General features: G+C 45.5%; 1 protein-coding gene across 1 annotated transcript in view; it reads right to left on the bottom strand.

Moving 5' to 3' along the window:
• Positions 1–779: 779 nt before the first annotated feature.
• Positions 780–16,609, bottom strand: part of LOC123751021 (uncharacterized) — a 78,672-nt gene continuing 62,842 nt past the window's right edge. The window contains exons 5-6 of the mRNA XM_069333209.1: positions 7,047–7,170; positions 780–2,251 (exon numbers count right to left, since the gene is read on the bottom strand). Of these exons, the coding sequence (XP_069189310.1) occupies positions 2,122–2,251; positions 7,047–7,170 (254 nt within the window). The 3' untranslated portion in view covers positions 780–2,121. The remainder of the gene's footprint in view (positions 2,252–7,046; positions 7,171–16,609) is intronic.

Genomic DNA, 16,609 nt, shown 5'->3' with positions numbered 1-16,609 from the left:
TTACAATTGCGGTTGTCACAACATGCTTATAGTATTAGAACTGCCCAAACGTCTAATGCATTGTATCTACATACGAGTTTATGCGATCACAATATTAACTGGAATGGGGCAAAAAGCATTACCAATTGTGGGGATTTCGTGGAACGTAATTTGATTGAGTCTGCTCTAATCAGTCAGTGTCCAAATCTTCTTAATGTTAGTACTGGAATGTACAAACTTGATCCATTTTTAAGTTATAATATTGCATAACAGTTTAAGAAACAACTCTGATAGAGAGGCTTACAATGTCTCATTATAATTGTATATTCATATATTGTGTGTTCATGAGGCTTTTCTTTGATCTTTCATCCTTATTCTCTGACCGCTTAATCCTCTTTGACCATTCTAAGCTAAGCTATACCTGTTTTTGGTTAATTACACCTGACCAACCCTAGGGATGGGTTGGTCAGGTGTCGGCCTATATATCCTCCCCTTCTCCCTTCTCCTTAGTCAGTCTGGTGTTGACAAAGGCTTTAACAGAGCCGAAACGTTCACCTCATTTTATATTTCTCTGTGGATTTTCCGTATATATATATATATATATATATATATATATATATATATATATATATATATATATATATATATATATATATATATATATATATATATATATATATATATATTTGTTGTTGAATATGACCGAAAGGGCAAGATTAACGATTGTAACACGAATCTTCTCAATATTTCTTATCTTTTTCTTCACTGTCAGAGGAAGTTGAAAAATTAACTCTCCAAAGTTCTTTTTCACACGTTTATTTATGGTTTGACGCCAAGAAGCGTTTTGCAAGAACACATCTTACATTTTCAAAGACAATTTTATATACTCAGATCGTGCTTATATTATTTTGTGGGTGATTGTATGCTCCTTGATGGAGCCCTGTTGTTTGTGCATTGTTAATCGCCTAGAAAGAGACGTTGATGTTTTGCCTATATACTGAGGTCTTTGGAGTTGACAGTCCCCAAGTGAGCATGTGAAGGCAACTTGCTTTCACATGCCCAATTTATATACTACAGTAATAAATACTACAGTAGTGTAAAATACAGTAAAATAAGCTACAGTAATATTAACGACAGTAATTTAAACTACAGTCACATATACAGTAGTACATACAACAGTAATGTTAATGACAGTTTCATAAACTACAATTATATAAACTGCAGTAACATTAACTACAGTCAAATAAAATGGTTATATAAACAACAGTAATATTAACTATGAAAATATAAACTACTGTAAAATAGACTACAGTAAGATAAACTACAGCAATATAAAATAGAGTAAAATAAAATGTTTTATAAACTACAGCAATATAAAATAGAGTAAAATAAAATGTTTTATAAACTACACCAATACAAAATAAAGTAAAATAAAATGAATTTGTATAAACTACAGCACTATAAAATAGAGTAAAATAAAAGGAAGTTATATAAACTACAGAAACATAAACTACAGTAATATTAACTACGGTAGTGTAAACCACTTAAAAATGTGCAACCCAAACAAGCAACACTGGAGTCAATGTAGGTGTTAGCCAGGGTTGATACACACGTGTAGTCCCACACCAATTGCTTGCCATTCTTCCAGGGGTTCACTATGATACAATCTGGGTGACCATTAGGAGCATCAGAGTTACGGGGCATTAGGTAACGGGGCTCTCTCTCAGCTGGGCATCCAGCTGTGGTGAGGCTCCTCTTGATGATGTCGTTATCCTCACTGTGCCTTGAGTGCCACCCCCCCCTGTGCTATGGCCAAGCAGGTATACATCCATATATATGTATATATGTCTTCCACTCAAGCGAGTTCTAGGCTCCGATGGTGCAAGTGAGGTAAAGAGAACTATCAGGAGAAAGCGTCAAGCTATCGCGACTATATCGCACTTGTAAGGGGCCAGGATAAGGATTTGGAATGAGACGGGGGGAAGGAATGGTGCCCAACCACGTGGACGGTCGGGAATTGAACGCACACTTGTCTGAAGCAGGGCAGTCGCTCTACCGTCCAACTCAAGTGGCTGGCCATGGTTCAAGTGAATGAAATGTTATTATCCTTGGTTTTATGTAAACAAAAACTTCAGGTTTCAATTACAGTTTTTTTTGACAAAGAGGCACAGCATCAGTGTAGGTACAGTGAACATCATGCAAGTAGTACTTGTCAGGATGCCAGAGGATGCCACAGTTCCCGGCACGACCATTACCTGGCTCTGGCTTGTACCTGCAACACAAGCATTATGTTAAGACACTAGTGACACCACACACCGTCCATTACTCTTACAAACACATTTTTCCGTATGTTTGGTGCGTAATTATCAAGTTCTAAAAAACTAGACTATACAAAGTTAATATAACGTTATATACTTCAGAAACATGAACTACTATAATATAAACTATACTAAAATTAACTACAGCAATGTTAAATGCAGCAATAAAAACAACGGAAATATAACCTACAGTAATATAGACTACAATAATATAAAATATCATTAAAGATAATAACGTAATATAAAATACGGTTATAGATAATACAGTAATATAAACTACAGTAATATAAACATATAAAGTAACATATACTACAGTAATAAATACTACAGTAGTAATGTACTACAGTAATGTTAACGACAGTTACATAAACTACAATTATATAAACAACTGTAACATAAATTACAGTAAAGTAAAATGGTTATATAAACTATAGTAATATAAACTACGAAAATATAAACTGAGGTAAAACAAACCAAGGTAAGATAAAACACAGCAATATAAACTTGGATAAATATAAAATGAAGTTATTAACTATAATAACAATATAGATTACAGTAATATGAACTACCGTAATTCAAACCACTTGACAATAAACTACGTAACATAACAAAAGATGGGAAGTGTTATAAAGAAGTTATATCACGTGTAGACAAACAGAGCATGAACAATTAAGAACAAGAAGCATCATCATAATATAAAAAGAGAACACAAATTCAGTTATAAATAACAATGTTTTCCCCCATGTATGAATAATGTATACCATATGGAACACTGTGTTTAGAGATGGTAAACACCAGACATGTACTCACCTAGTATGGGTGAGTACACCCACACTAGGTGAGTACACCCATACTAGGTGAGTACACCCATACTCACCCATACTAGGTGAGTACACCCATACTATGTGAGTACACCCATACTAGGTGAGTACATACATACTCACCCATAGTAGGTGAGTACACACATGCTCACCCATATTAGGTGAGTACACCCATACTAGGTGAGTACACACATACTCACACATATTAGGTGAGTACACACATGCTCACCCATACTAGGTGAGTACACCCATACTAGGTGAGTACACCCATACTCAACCCGTACTAGGTGAGTACACCCATACTCACCCATTCTAGGTGAGTACACCCATACTAGGTGAGTACACCCATACTAGGTAAGCACACCCATACTAGGTGAGTACACCCATACAAGATGAGTACACCCATACTAGGTGAGTACACCCATACTAAGTGGGTACACCCATACTAGTTGGGTACACCCATACTAGGTGAGTACACACATACTAGGTGAGTACACCCATACTAGGTGAGCACACCCATACTAGGCGAGTACACCCATACTAGGTGAGTACACCCAAACTAGGTGAGTACACCCATACTAGGTGAGTACACCCATACTAGGTGGGTACACTCATACTAGGTGAGTACACCCATACTAGGTGAGTACACCTATACTAGGTGAGTACACCCATACTAGGTGAGGACAACCATGCTAGGTGAGAACACCCATACTAGGTGAGTACACCCATACTAGGTGAGTACACACATACTAGGTGAACACACCCATACTAGGTGAGTACACCCAAACTAGGTGAGTACACCCAAACTAGGTGAGTACACCTAAGCTAGATGAGTACACCCAAACTAGGTGAGTACACCCATACTAGGTGAGTACACCCATACTAGGTGAGTACACCCATACTAGGCGAGTACACCCATACTAGGTGAGTACACCCATAATCACCTATACCAGGTGATGTTACGGGGAGTGGCTGGGGCTCCGCTAGCAAGGGGGGTTGCTATGGGCTCAGAAGACAGAGTACTCAATCTCTTCGATTCACGTGACTCACCAGAGTCATATTGTCCCACAGGAGAGGACCAGTAATACCCACCACCGCAGGTCTTCGGTCCCGTCCTTGGGGGTGCCGCTGATTCACCCAGGGAGCCCTTCAGTCAACCACGGGGAAATTGCATGTATCAATTGCGGCCTAGACCCACGGAGAAGTGAAGGAAGACTCAGGCTTTCCTTTTTAACTACACGTACCCTGAGTCTTGCCTGCCTGACAAAAAGGTGCAGGAATTCCTTTCCCACCTGCATTTCTCTGTCTTAACAAGGTCGCCAGCTGGGTTGATATTTCTGCACCCCAGCAGTACAGTTCAATGGGTTTATATTTTATTGCCTGTTGCCAAAGTGTTGCTACTCCCACAGCGTTAATACTGGACGGATAGCCTAGGGTAACTTTTATATATGTCTGTGCTGCGTTACCATTCTCCAGCCACTAAGAACTTCTATAGAAAACGTGATGTTCACTAGGTGGGACTATGATATTCATCGTGAATGCTCATATAGATCATTATGGAGGCGCACTTAAATGCAATGATAAAATATGTGATATTTACTAACATAAGCTGCATGATCACATATACAAGTAATAATATAAATGGATATATAAAATAAATAATCTTGAGATCGTCGGTAACTTTCCTCTCACGACCTCATGCAACTCCTTCAGCTGGGCAGATTTAAAATGGAACCTCACACCTTCTCACAGCACAGCACCGCTCCTGTTCCAAGTAAGTCCACTACGGGCTCAACATAGCCCGTGCTACTTGCCCCGCTCCTGTGCCAGGTAAGTTACGGGCTCACCATAGCCCGTGCTACTTGGAACTTGTTCCAAGTAGCTGAATCTGTAACAACAAACAACAACCTCTCACAGGGTCCGCTTCGTCAACGTCGGCCATCTCCTCTCCACCTGCTTCGTCGTCCTTCGTTGTCCACTGTCCTCTTCAACAGTCCTAGATACAAGCTGCCCTGCAGCCTATCCTTCTACTAATGTATCAATGTTATACTGAAACATACATAGATAAAATCGTGGCCTATCAAGCCTACTCAACAAAGGGGTAATGGGAGGGAAATTGATCTATCTTTACATTCCTAGCTCACGACGCCTGTCCCTCGATAGTGTGAGGTTCCCACGCTTCCCGAGTCGGTCCTTGACGATCCAGGAACGTTCCACAAGTCCCCAGGAGTCGTGAAGCCTTCGTGTCGTCGCCGAACCACACCCAGAGTTTCAGATATTCCAATCCTGGCTCATCCAGTGGGCACTGAGCTATTCACTGTATACATACACTCGTTCCTTCCACAAGGTGTTGTTCCTTGTTCTAGGATCGGTGTCGTCCCTCCAACGCTCTCAGTGGGTGTGACCCGGTCACAGCAGGCCTGCTCGCCACACCACCCAGACCCTCAAGCATCATGCGGCGTCCACCAGCGTCGTCGCCGACCGATTCTTCAAATTTTGGCACTTCTCTGCTCAATAAACTTGGTTTCTTCTTCCTTCCCGGAAGCACAGGGTCTCCAATAACAATGGTGGGCTGCGATGGCTAGCTTTAATCCACTGAGTAAGGCTCCCAGAGTCTCCAATTCACGAGAGCTTACCGAGAAACGTCCTTCCACTCTCACAGTCAGATCAACGCTGACGTTACCACCGCAGGCGCCGCCAGGGGCACTCGGTGGCGTCACGGCGGGCTCTGGTTGGTCGCCCGTGACCTAAGTAAGCCAATCCACACTCGGCTGGCGCCGTCCACAAAATGGTGGATCTGCATGTAGGGGGTACCATTTTGTTTGGATCAAGGGAGCCACTTCCCCCTTTACCTACAACTTATAAATGTTAATTTCTCCCTTATCAGGCGGCCAATCTGGTCGCCCCATATATCAACAGACTCCCTGCATCTCAGAAAATCAGTAGGTCTAGTAGATATTACTCTTAATAATAGATCTGGGGAGAAATTAGAGGGGGGGCTCCGTAACAGTGAGTACACACATACTAGGTGAGTACACCCATACTAGGTGAGTACACCCATACTAGGTGAGTACACCCATACTAGGTGAGTACATCCATACTCACCCATACTAAGTAAGTACACCCTTACTTTCCCATACTAGGTGAGTACACCCATACTAGTTGAGTACACCCATATTAGCTCAACATGTGTTTAAACCAAATGAAAGATTAATTGTAACATGCACTGATGAGCTGATAACCTTTCTGTGTTAACACTGATGAGTTGGTAACCTTTCTGTGTTAACATTGATGAGTTGGCAACCTTTCTGTGATAACACTGATGAGTTGGCAACCTTTCTGTGTTTACACTGATGAGTTGGCAACCTCTGATTTAACACTGATGAGTTGGCAACCTCTGTGTTAACACTGATGAGTTGGCAACCTTTCTGTGTTAACATTGATGAGTTGGTAACCTTTCTGTGATAACACTGATGAGTTGGCAACCTTTCTGTGTTTACACTGATGAGTTGGCAACCTCTGATTTAACACTGATGAGTTGGCAACCTCTGTGTTAACACTGATGAGTTGGCAACCTCTATGTTAACAGTGATGAGTTGGCAGCCTCTGTGTTAACACTGATGAGTTGGCAACCTCTGTTTTAACACTGATGAGTTGGCAACCTTTCTGTGTTAACACAGATGAGTTGGCAACCTTTCTGTCTTAACACTGATGAGTTGGCTGTGAACTATACACAAGGAGGAAGATAAGACATGAGTCTGCAGGCACGAACTATACACAAGGAGGAAGATAAGACATGAGTCTGCTGGCACGAACTATACACAAGGAGGAAGATAAGACAATGATGGGAAACTTTATATAAAAATTAAGTCTACTGTTATATAAAGAACATATATTTAAAACTGTTAATGAAAGTGAATAATCTTACCCATCAGTTGACCCCCAGAAGGGTGGCCCTCTGGGCATAGGTTCTCCGGTGACCCAGGTCCACACGCCCTCCACAGCCTCGTCCGTCCCTCCCACCCACACGCCAACTGCTGCATTTTCTTTATCTGTAAAATGTAACGCTGTAGCTGTGTATTTTGTAACATTTCACATTAGTTATGTGAAGCTTCGAAGCCCTTTGCTCTTTGTACCTTGCTTCCTCTGAGTACTGTCTGTGTGAAGGCAATGACTGACTGCATAATGTATTTACCCGTCAGAACCTACAGTTTGCGGCCGTTGAAGCAAAACCACAAACAGTGGGCATGCCAACGGTCCAGCAACTTTTTCTGATGCTACAATACTTCAGGCAGTATTTTATATTATGGATTTGATGAATTTATTTGCTGAATACACTTTCCTACATATAATTCCTTGCTATATAGCTTTCTTAATTTCTTCATATAGCATTGTTGTATGACACTGAATGTCGCTGGTAATTATGGTTTTAGCCTCGGTTATAATTTTGTTTAACGAGTTAGGATTGGTGTCTGCATCATAATAGAGTATCGAGTTGTAACTGTGGGGAGGATTTTTTGGATAGATTGCTTGTGCAGACGATGAGTCACAATAATGGGTCTGTGAATATAATGGCCAACCACACAAAAGAAAGTTTTTTTTTTTTTTTGATTTGTGGAACCAATTGCCGCATAACGTGGTGGAGTTTTTTTTTTTTATTTATTTTTATAAAAGAAATATACAAAGTAAGCACAATATATACATGACATGAACCTAAGAACAGAACATAACAACAAAAACATAATCATAAACAGGCATAGAAGAGAACATTGCATAATAAGACCCCAGAAACTCCAGGGACACAAGTCCGAATACACATAAACATAGAAACGGACACACAACAAACGGACGCATACGGACATGGAAAGACACAACTAACATATAAAGAATAAACCAGACACACATATAAATACACAATGCACACAAGTACAGAAATAACACAAAACATAAGCACATCGCACACAAATCATATAAGTAACATAAAAACAAACCATGGCCAAGGCCCAGGCACTACTATATGACAACCCCAAGAAAGAATCGGGGCGAACAATGAAACACAGAGATACATGTACCCTAAACAATCACACTTCCAGGAAGAACAACAATCAAACCAACAAAATGAGTAACAAAACAGCCGCATGCAACTCACTCAAGGTACAAGCAACGGCCCACGCAGGAGCCAACATAGAAGCAAACCCACACACACACTCAACCCCACACACCAAACCGAACACACAACCACAGGAGCAACCACACACACACCCAGCACAACTCCCCCGAGGAGGCCCACCGGAGGGCCGGGGATCTAGGATGAAAACAGAAGACCACTCACCCAAAAGCAACCCCACGCACATACCCACCCGTGAACCAACCACGGAACTCGCTCGGAAACGCACGCTGCACCCACCACCACGTGAACCGTAAACGACCCCTCAAAAACCCCAAAAGCCTAGCAACCCCATAACCCTCCCTCCGACCCACCCACACACAATACACAAAGTCAGCAACAAGAAGACAAAGCGTATTACGAACACGGCGCGACCTCCGCGGAAAGGACAAAAACAAAAATCTCAAAAGGTCACCCCGACACCCAGGTCCACAAACTCCAACTAACACGTCCCGAAACCAATCAAGCAAACCCCGCAACCGCCCGCAAAAATAAAAGACATGCAACTGCGTCTCAGGGAGCCCACAGTGCACACACGCATCAGAGGCACCCAAACCCAGCATGCACAACCGTGCATTAGTCGCCAACGACAAATGCAAGAGCCGAAACAACAATTCCCGCTGTTGCGGAGCCAGAAACTGAGCCCCCAGTGCCGCCCACACATCCCCCCAATCCCAACACGGGAACAAACCCTCCACCCGCGGTGGAACACGACGAAACAAAACCCGATACACCGCCTTGACCGACAAGGACAGGAACCCCGGACAACGGCATACCTCCCGAAGAATTGCCACCGCCCAAGAGTAAACCGGGGGGGTACAGACCGCCGCCTCCCGACAAACACCAAAATCCACCAAATAGCTAAACCTAACAGAGCAATAATAAACACACAAACCATTGAGCCCCCCACCCAACTCAAACCCCTGACACAACGAGACCCAAAAGAGCGCCCGAGCCCTCGTGAACACATCAGGAATGCCCACCCCACCCTCCCGCACAGCCAACACCAACGTCGACCGGCGAATTGGGTGGTAACGACCACACCACACATAACGATAAACCTGGCGCTCCAACCCGAAAGCCAGCTTACGATCCAGGGGGAAAACCCGAGCCACGAACCAGACCCAGGACAAAACTTTGCAATTCACAAGCAACGCCCGCTGATAAAGCGTCAACGGGCGCACAGCCAGCAACCCAATCGCAACACCGACACTCCGGGAAACCATATCCCAATTGCAAGCCAAGGACCTCTCATAGGAAGCGAACCAGGTAAGCCCCAAAACCCGCATAGAAGTGACAACCGGAAACCATGACCCCACCCACACAAGGCGAGAGGACCACCCACCAAGACCCATAAGACCGGACTTCGCACGATTCACCTGCGCCCCAGTGGCCAACTCGAACCTCTCAACCACAACCTGGACCGCCCCAACCGACCCCTCCGAGGCCAGGAACAGGACGGTATCATCTGCATAACCGCAGATAGGCAACCGAAGACCCGACGGCAAATGGGGGGGGACGATCAACGGGCATCCCTTGATCGCCCGAAAAAACGGCTCCTGAAAGACGATATACAGGAGCATCGAAAGCGGACAACCCTGCCGCACCGAGCGACGCACAGGGAAAGAATCACTCAAAAACCCATTTACACAGACACGACTACAACATTGAGCGTACAACATACGCACCCAACGAACAAACAAGGGCAGAAATCCCAGCCTCCCCAACACGCGAAACACAAAATCGAGCGACACACGGTCGAAAGCCTTCGACCAATCCAGACAAAGCATCGCTGCCGACAAGCGAGCGTCGGACACGTACAAGAGCACATCTCGAAACAATGCATTGCAATGCAACAAGGAACGACCTGGAACACCACAAAACTGCTCCACAGAGACAACAGACGCAACAACACTGCGACACCGACCAGCCAAGACCTTAGACAGGATCTTGTAGTCGACATTCAACAAAGTAATGGGCCGCCAGTTTGAGAATAACCGTAGATCGCCTGACTTCGGGAGAAGCCGCACAATCCCAATGCACTGAGACATAGGCAGAACACACTCCCGAAGACAAGACTGGACCACCTCCAGCAGAACATCCCCCAACACATCCCAAAAGGCGACATAGAACTCAATAGGAAGACCATCCGAACCCGGCACCTTCCCGGAACGAAACGACCGCACCACCACAAGCAGCTCCGCCAAGGAGACCTCTTTCACCAGACCAGCACACTCCGCAACCGACAACCCAGGAAGGCACCGACCCAAGAAATCCTCCGCAAGTGCGGCGTCCCCAGCCACCTCTGCATACAGCGCAGCCAACTCCTGCCGAACATAGTGCAACACCCCACCAGTGTCCGAAACAACCGTCCCATCTGGCCGTTGCAAGGCCGTAAAAAGAACAGAGTCCCGCGCGGCCCATACCTTACTTAAAAGAAATGGAGAAATCCGTTCCCCGTCGACCCTCTCACTTACACGAGCCCTCACACGCACACCCTCCGCCCACTCACTCCGCAACCCGCATATACGCGCCTTGCAGTCCACAATCTTATCAAAACAATCAACACCAGCATCGTACCGTACATACAACCTCGACAGCTGCGCCTGCAACAACCGCAGCAACCCAAAGCGCCCAGCAGCCTTGCGCTTAGCAACCACGCGAAAAAACAAACGACACTGCTCTTTACACCACTCCCACCACTCCAAGACAGAGAGAAACTCACAACGCCGGGCTCGAATCCCGACCCACCAACACCGAAACTGACGACAAACACGCGGAGAACGCAACAACCCACAGTTTAGCTTCCACCACCCCGCACCTGACTGGGTACCCCAACCCGGACCACCACCAAACTGTGGTCGGAGAATGCAACCGGGACAGTGCGAAAATCATACACCGTACATTCCCCACCATTGACATACACCCTATCGATGCGCGAACGCACCCCACGTGCAGCAAAAGTAAACGACAACCCTCCACCATAGAGCACGGCAGCGTCCCGGAAACCACATGAACGCACCACCTCCAGCAGCGCACCCGAGACATTCTGCGGACGGGCGCTACAACAATCCCGCGCATTCGTCACACAATTGAAGTCCCCTCCAAAAATCATGCCCCGCGTATCATGGCGCAAGAAAGGAAGAAGCCCAACCCGAAAAAACTCCTCCCTCTCCCGACGACGCGCTGCACCCGAGGGGGCGTACACCGTCAAAAACGGAATCACGACCCCCAAAAACTCCACCCGCACAAACAACACCCGCCCATCCTCGTTCAACTCCGTGTGAAGCACGGAGAAGGAGGCCTTACGAGAGAATAACATAAGGGTCCCCCCGAAAGGCGTCCTCGGCGAGTTGAGCACCACATGATAATGCACGCTTAGACACTGCAACACAGACACATCATGCACATTATGCTCCTGTATGAGAGCCACATCCACACGTTGCTCCTGCAAAACATCCAACAGGCCCAACTGGACCCCAAGAGCATTCAAACCCCGAACATTCAAGGACGCACAAACTACAGAGGGCGCCATCGGAACAACCTAAGGACACCCCCAACCCGTCGCGACACACAGGATGCACTTCAGCCTGGACCCCAGGGCGATCACAATGAACACCGCCAGTCGCCGTACCCAGCCCCACGGACGAGCCCTCTGCCGGATCCGCAGAGCCCCCACCAACCGGAACAAGGGCCGAAGACCCCCGACAGGTACTCTTAGACAACACGACCACCAGGTCCCGGTCACCGCGATGAGCCACCCACCCAGAGGTGCCACCATCAGGAGGCGCAGCTGCCGTCACTGGAGGCACCACAGAAGAAACCTCCTCGATGTCCTCGCCCGCAACCTCCATCGCAACACCGCCCTCCGCCCACAACCGACGAGGCGATGTACCCTGAGCCGAACGACGGCGCTTCACATGAGGCTGCTGATCGTCGGTACAACGACCCCCAGCAAGGGGTGCTCCAGAAGAACCCGACGCGGGCGGGCCCAAAGCCGAAGCAGCACGGGCACACACAGCAGCAACCTCCACAGCATGGGGCCACAGCTTACCACCACGCCTGGAGACCGGAGCAGAAGGAGCAGGTCCAGAAAGCGGGAGAGCACACTCCAGCTCACAGGGGGCATCCACCACGGACGCCGAGGCAATCGCAGCTGACGAACCACTGGATAAGGCGACCTTCGTAGACGACGAGGGAGTCGACGCAGAGTCAGAGGGCAGGGAGGAGGACACACACCCCACCACCCCAGCATCCCCGGGCAGCAGACAATCTTCAGCAGGGGAAGCAGGCACCACACCAACAGCAGCAGCCGAGGACCGCACAGAAGCCTCCGGCCGTGGATGCACCTCCGCCACCACCGAACGAGGAACCCCCGAGGTAGGAGCTCCCGTTCCCACAGAGCACACTGGGGAAGCAGACGTACTATGTCCCGACCAAACAGGGACCGAGGGAGCACTTGCTGAACCCGCCGCAGGAACCACCCCAGGCACCTCGCCAGGGCGAGAAAGCGATGAGGAAGCCCCCCGCGTCTCCAAAGGGGGGAAGTCACCCTCCAAGAAAACGGAGGGAGCCTCAGCCCGAGGAGCATCACAGCTCGCTGCCACATGGCCCTCAGCACCACACCGGAAACAAGTGCGAGTCTGTCCCTGATAGAATACTCTGAGCGAGAGCCCACGATACAGAAGACGAGATGGTACCGGTGACGTAATCTTCATCCCTAGCGTACGAATGCCCGTACGCAGCCCGCTCAGCCGACCTGTACGCAGATGGTTGAAACGATGAAACTGCACCTCTCCATATTTTCCAAACACAACCCGCAGCCCATCCTCAGAGAACGTCACCGGTACACCATGCACACTCACGTACTGCACGGCCCCCCAGGGATCCGAAACAGCCACAGACACAGCCGTGTCGGTGACTGGAACCGAGTGGCCGGCCCAACGCGCCACAAACTCCTTGTACTGCAGAAGGTCATCGAGCTCCTGCGAGCTCCTGCAGAAGGTCATCGCCACTCGCGTAGGGGAAAGCTTTTCCAGCCCTATCAAATCCTGGACATCCGCTTGAAGCACATCGACAACAGCAACTTCCACAATCGTCCAGTCCACATCCCCTGAGAAGTCAAGGCATGCCGTGTCCACCCGCCGTACGCGGGACACACCACCAACCACCATACCACCAGCCGGGCCCTCCGGCCAGCGGGCGCACCACACCACAATCCACACCCGCCTCCACTCAGCACCAGGCGACAACTGGCAGGTCAAACGAGCACGTCCTGGCCCTCTGGCGGCCAGTGAGCGAATCCACACAAAAGAAAGTGGTTGGGCACTTGATAATGCAGGGCCTCCCAGTCTTGACCTAGCTGTCTGTGTGTCCAGACCGGTGGGTGCAGCCCTCCGGCCGTCAGGTGGCGTCATTTGTCAGCCACTTTTCCCTGTCCAGCTCTTGGAGACTATTGGATTGGAATTCTCTGGACGGGCGTCGTACCCGTCAGTGGAGGTAGTGGTACTGGATATGCTGCGAGTTAAGATAGCAGACGTCTGTGGAGTTAAGCTCTTAACGACTCACCGGGCGCTAGTTAAGCTCAGCTCTCTGGCCGTTTATAAGGATTTAGTGACCTATTACGATGGTCGGGCGTTCCCGCTCCTTTTGTTGGAAATTATCCAACCATTATACATCTCTTGTATTTTTATGCAACCTTTGTATTAACCACAAGTAGTTACTAAAATCACAAACTTGTAGATTTAATCATCCTCATGATTTATATTAAATATATTGCCAGATTATTTCTAGTCAGTGACGACGCGAGGAACGACAGGCAGAAACATGAATTCTTTCCACATTTAGTTGGGTTTATAACAGAGTCCAGTTCATCATTCCTTTTACTAAAAATAGTTACTTACTAATAAATTTAATTTGCGTAGCATAATACTGATTACTGGAACTCCCTTATTTAGCTGATATTAAACATTCTAGTGGAAATTATTTTAATGTAAATGATTTCACTTTAATTTCCTCATTTAGCTGCATAACTTTAATGAACCAATTTATGTTGCTCGAAGTTATATTTTAAAATGAAAGAATTAAACGTGACATCAATACTCGTCACAATCTCTTCTTTCCTTAGTTAATTCCGATATATATATATATCCATTTACGCTCAAGATGTCTATCTAGAGCCGTGCATGCACAATCAGGAGGAGGAAGAAGACGCGAGAACGTGCCAGCCACCATGTGACTCGGACGCCATTAGCAGCGTGCAACAGAGAGCTACGTTTCGATCTTGCTTATTTCGCTCCCACGACCAGTAGAGCGGTGCCACTTCATTTGGTACATCACAGCCGTGTCCCAGAACTAGTATAACTGCAATACCACAGTCAACGCCCTTCAAGCAGCAGCTGGAGGACGAGGGATTGCCCAGTTCTGTCCATCAACGGACACGCAGCTCGGCAACCATTATTCCTTTCTGTTATCATGTGGCCACAGTTAACATTTAGGCTAGTTGTCGTTAGGCCGTATATAAAATAACAATATCCAGAACGTGTTCTCTCTAACAGTTTTATAATCTATATAGGCGATTATATTCATTATTTCTGTAGAAGAATTTTACAGTGCTTGAACATATATATATCAATTATTTTCATATAGGAAGAATTCCTAAATTTTGGATGTACTTGTAGTTCATTATGTAGAAGATTTCTACAATGTAAATGCTTTCCAGTTCCGGGTCCACGTCAACCGAGGTGATAGGCTTCCCCACCTACATGTGCAACAATTTGCTCGATGCAACACGTCGTCGATGGAGTGTGGCAACCAATTACACCTCTCTAGTTTTACAGCTAAGCTGGTCATATTCATCCGTAGTAACAACTCTGTAGTTATATTAGTGATCTCCCGAGGAGATCAATTATACTAACCCTTTGATTTACCATATACTGTACTATTGAATATTACAGTAGTATATTGAGGTGCATTTACCTCTAATTATTATTATATAATCAACTTTATTTTCTTTCATATTGTATTTACTCTGGCTAAGAACCAGCACCAGAATAATGCTAGGGATGCACTAAATTTTAAGCATGTAACCCTCAATTTGAGTGAGTGAATTTGACTCATAATACAGTCCCTTTAATATTCAATTTAATATTAATTTAAACATCCATAGGACACTAGTTCATGGAGTAAAATATTTTAACCACTTGCTCTACCCTTGTTTTCCACTTTTTCTCAAAAAGTGGAAAAAGTGATCCTTCGTAGCTATTAAAATATTATCAATTTATGATTTACATGAGTCAAGTTTGCTCACACAAATTTTGGTCCTTCGAACCGGATTTACCAATAATTATCTAGGGTCCAGTATATTCACCCAAATTACTGGCCCCATTTAAGTACTTATTTAGTAACACCAACTAGTGTGTTAACATTATTAGGCTATACACATATATTTCATTTACAGCTGTCAGCAGACTGTCCATATCATAGCCTAAACCACATTAAACCTATGAGTACTGATTCACCTAAGTCAGTAAATTTATTAACATTTCAGGGTCCTGTTTACTAACCCAAGTTACTGATCCCATAAATTAATTAATCATTACTAACCCTGATAACATTATATTCCTTAATTAGGAAGTTCTGTCAGGTGTTAAACATTATTTACAGCAGTAGAATACTTGCCAAACACAATTAATAATCTTGAGTTCATTAAATTTCTCATACATGTATTTCTTACAAGTGTATATTATATAACATCACAAAAATTTCCAAAAACACAGCACTATTTTACACATTATTGCACCACATTTATTGTAGTTATGGCAGCCCAACAGAGGTAGGATATATTTAGACTAATTGTACTAATGTTTGTACAAATGCAGCCTAAACTATTTAGTCATTCCTAAGTAGGAATTATTTAGCGAGTACTGTACTAGACAGTGCTGGTGTACATACATATTATTCAGATTTGTGCTGACCCTAATTTAGAGTGGGATCCACAAAACATTTATTGTGTATTTATCATATTATTTCGTGTATTTTTTTAGTGTTACTGGATGTTCACTGTTGGATTTCACTGTTGGATCGAATGGTGATAATTGAGGAGCTCACCGGTCGAAATTCCAACAGTGACATTCTAGTACTACTCAAATATTAGTTACTTATTATTAGGTAGGTAGCTAACCTCCAAACGAGGTAAATTACAATCAGCCTAACCAAGAAAATATTAGGCTGTTAATAACCATACCTGCTCTACACCTAAGAGCATGAATCATAGCTGTCTAAGTAGCTATATAAGCTCCATAAAGTTTCAACCCATAGTCAAT

Source organism: Procambarus clarkii, chromosome 4 (assembly GCF_040958095.1).
Source record: "Procambarus clarkii isolate CNS0578487 chromosome 4, FALCON_Pclarkii_2.0, whole genome shotgun sequence".
NCBI classification, from domain to species: domain Eukaryota; kingdom Metazoa; phylum Arthropoda; class Malacostraca; order Decapoda; family Cambaridae; genus Procambarus; species Procambarus clarkii.
Note: the sequence above shows the minus strand (reverse complement) of the source record. Positions and strands in the feature narration are given on the sequence as shown.